The sequence below is a fragment of the Cyprinodon variegatus genome, unplaced genomic scaffold (assembly GCF_000732505.1).
Source record: "Cyprinodon variegatus isolate N-32 unplaced genomic scaffold, C_variegatus-1.0 Scaffold94, whole genome shotgun sequence".
NCBI classification, from domain to species: Eukaryota; Metazoa; Chordata; class Actinopteri; order Cyprinodontiformes; family Cyprinodontidae; genus Cyprinodon; species Cyprinodon variegatus.
This window is the reverse complement of record NW_015150547.1, coordinates 434,966-436,873: the sequence shown is the minus strand read 5'-3', so window position 1 is coordinate 436,873 and position 1,908 is coordinate 434,966. Positions and strand designations below refer to the sequence as shown.

Genomic DNA, 1,908 nt, shown 5'->3' with positions numbered 1-1,908 from the left:
GTTACCGTTCATTCTTTCTGTCCGCTGAACTGCTGCTAGTTTTACTCACATGCCTGGAAGATGTCTAGTGCTACTACCACAGAGGATCTCGCTCTCGAAATGGAACTGAACTATTCAGATTAGGTCGCCGAATGAATAGAAGAGGTAGAACGTAGAAGCCTGTGGCCCAGGCTTCCTTTTACGACTCCAGTCCAGCGCGCTTTGTTTAAAAACGCTTTGTTTTTAAAAGATATAAATATAAAAAATATAACTGCGATGTCTGGGGGACAGTGATTCGCCTAAATGTTATGAATACTGGCGTACCATAAAGTATAAATTCTAAACAGTTCAGTTTTTGCCTTCAAGTCTTTGCCCATAGGAAGACGTTACTTGGATATAACTGCATGGATATGCAGATATGATGTAATAACGTAAAATCAAGGGCCCAATGTAAAAAAAAAAAACGGCGTTCCCCTTTAACTGTGACTGAACTGACCAATTCTGCAAAGAAGAATGAGTCAAATTTACTCCACATTACTCAAAAAAGACTAATTTAATTTTCTGAGCATGAAAGTAGGACAACAAAAAGTAAAAAACAAGAAATAATCTGTAAGTTGCCAAAAATTCATTGCCAGCGCTGTGTGTGTATGCTGCTTAGAAATATGTCAGACCCCAGGAGGCTCCCTCTGCAGAATGTGCAGAGCATTAGCCGGATTGATGGACAGCTGCAACCAAACAGGAACTGTAAGCAGGAGTCGGTCCAACACACTGATGCTTCTCAGGGAGCTCCTTCCTCTTTGAGGCAGCCTTTGCTTTGATGGCTGGGATGGCTCTGGGAAATCATACAGAGGTTCCTCCTGCTGTGCCATCTGAAGACACACACACATGCATCAGTAATTACACTGTTATTAGCTTTACCCTGCACATAATAGAGCCTCATTATAATATCAGTGTTGATTATGCCCTTTAGTCAGGAGGATGGGTGAGACTGCTACACCTAGAGACCCACACCTGCATAGAAATACTGCCTGGATTCAGACTGCAAGTTCAGACTTGGTCAACTGCTGCAGCTCAGAGAGAGGGCTAAATGAAATGGCAATTCAAGTCAAAGCTTTCAATTAAGCAGATCACTACAACATTGGATATTAATTAAAATAACATATATATACGACTTTATTTCTATTTTGTAATGATAATAGAAACCCAACCAAAAGAATACATGCCAATATCATTATTGCAGCTCAGCGTGCATTCCTAAAACTTAGACTTTGCTTCCTCAGCCTCGGCTCCCCGTCCCTTCAACAAGCTCCAATCTCACCGTTTAGTCAGCAAAGTTCAAACGTTGACATGAGTCATCATGACAAGGATCAGTCTTTAGGTTCTAGCTACCTTTACGCTCAGTTCTGTGTTTTTTATCCCCTCGGGTTCCGCTTTATAGCTGCGTGCTTCATGTTCTTCCTTCTCCAAGTTTACAACAGGAGAAGTTCTCCTCTCTCCTGCCTGTCATGACGTGCGTCTGCAGATCCTCAAATGTTTGTAAGGCTCCTCCTTCCTGTTCACCTGATCTCACCTGGAAACGAAAAAAATAAAAATAAAAACAGGGAGAGGATCACATAAAAAAAAAAGAATAAGGAAAGGGGAAAAAATCAACTAACACTGTCTTGGGAAATAAATTGGTCAGAACTATTTAACGTGCGTCACTTTGCTAATATTGACCTGGTGAAACAGCGCCGCCTGTTGGTGACTTGAAAGGGCAAAAAAAAAATAATACTGCTACTGAGTCATACGGGAGAGGGTTAGGGCCACTGAAAAAAAGTTAACTGATTTTTAAATTTTATTTCAGTATAATATGAGATTAAAGTCAGAATTCTGATTTTTTTTCCCCTCAGAATTCTGACTTTAATCTCAGAATTCTGACTTTAATCTCAT

At 40.4% G+C, this 1,908-nt stretch overlaps 1 protein-coding gene across 1 annotated transcript in view; it reads right to left on the bottom strand.

The window, feature by feature from the left end:
* LOC107084179 (ras and Rab interactor 3-like) overlaps window positions 1-1,529 on the bottom strand; it is a 12,675-nt gene extending 11,146 nt beyond the window's left edge. Inside the window, exons 1-3 of the mRNA XM_015373890.1 lie at window positions 1,369-1,529; window positions 651-848; window positions 370-379 (exon numbers count right to left, since the gene is read on the bottom strand). Coding sequence (XP_015229376.1) covers window positions 370-379; window positions 651-848 — 208 coding nt within the window. The 5' untranslated portion in view covers window positions 1,369-1,529. The remainder of the gene's footprint in view (window positions 1-369; window positions 380-650; window positions 849-1,368) is intronic.
* Between the last annotated feature and the right edge of the window lie 379 nt (window positions 1,530-1,908).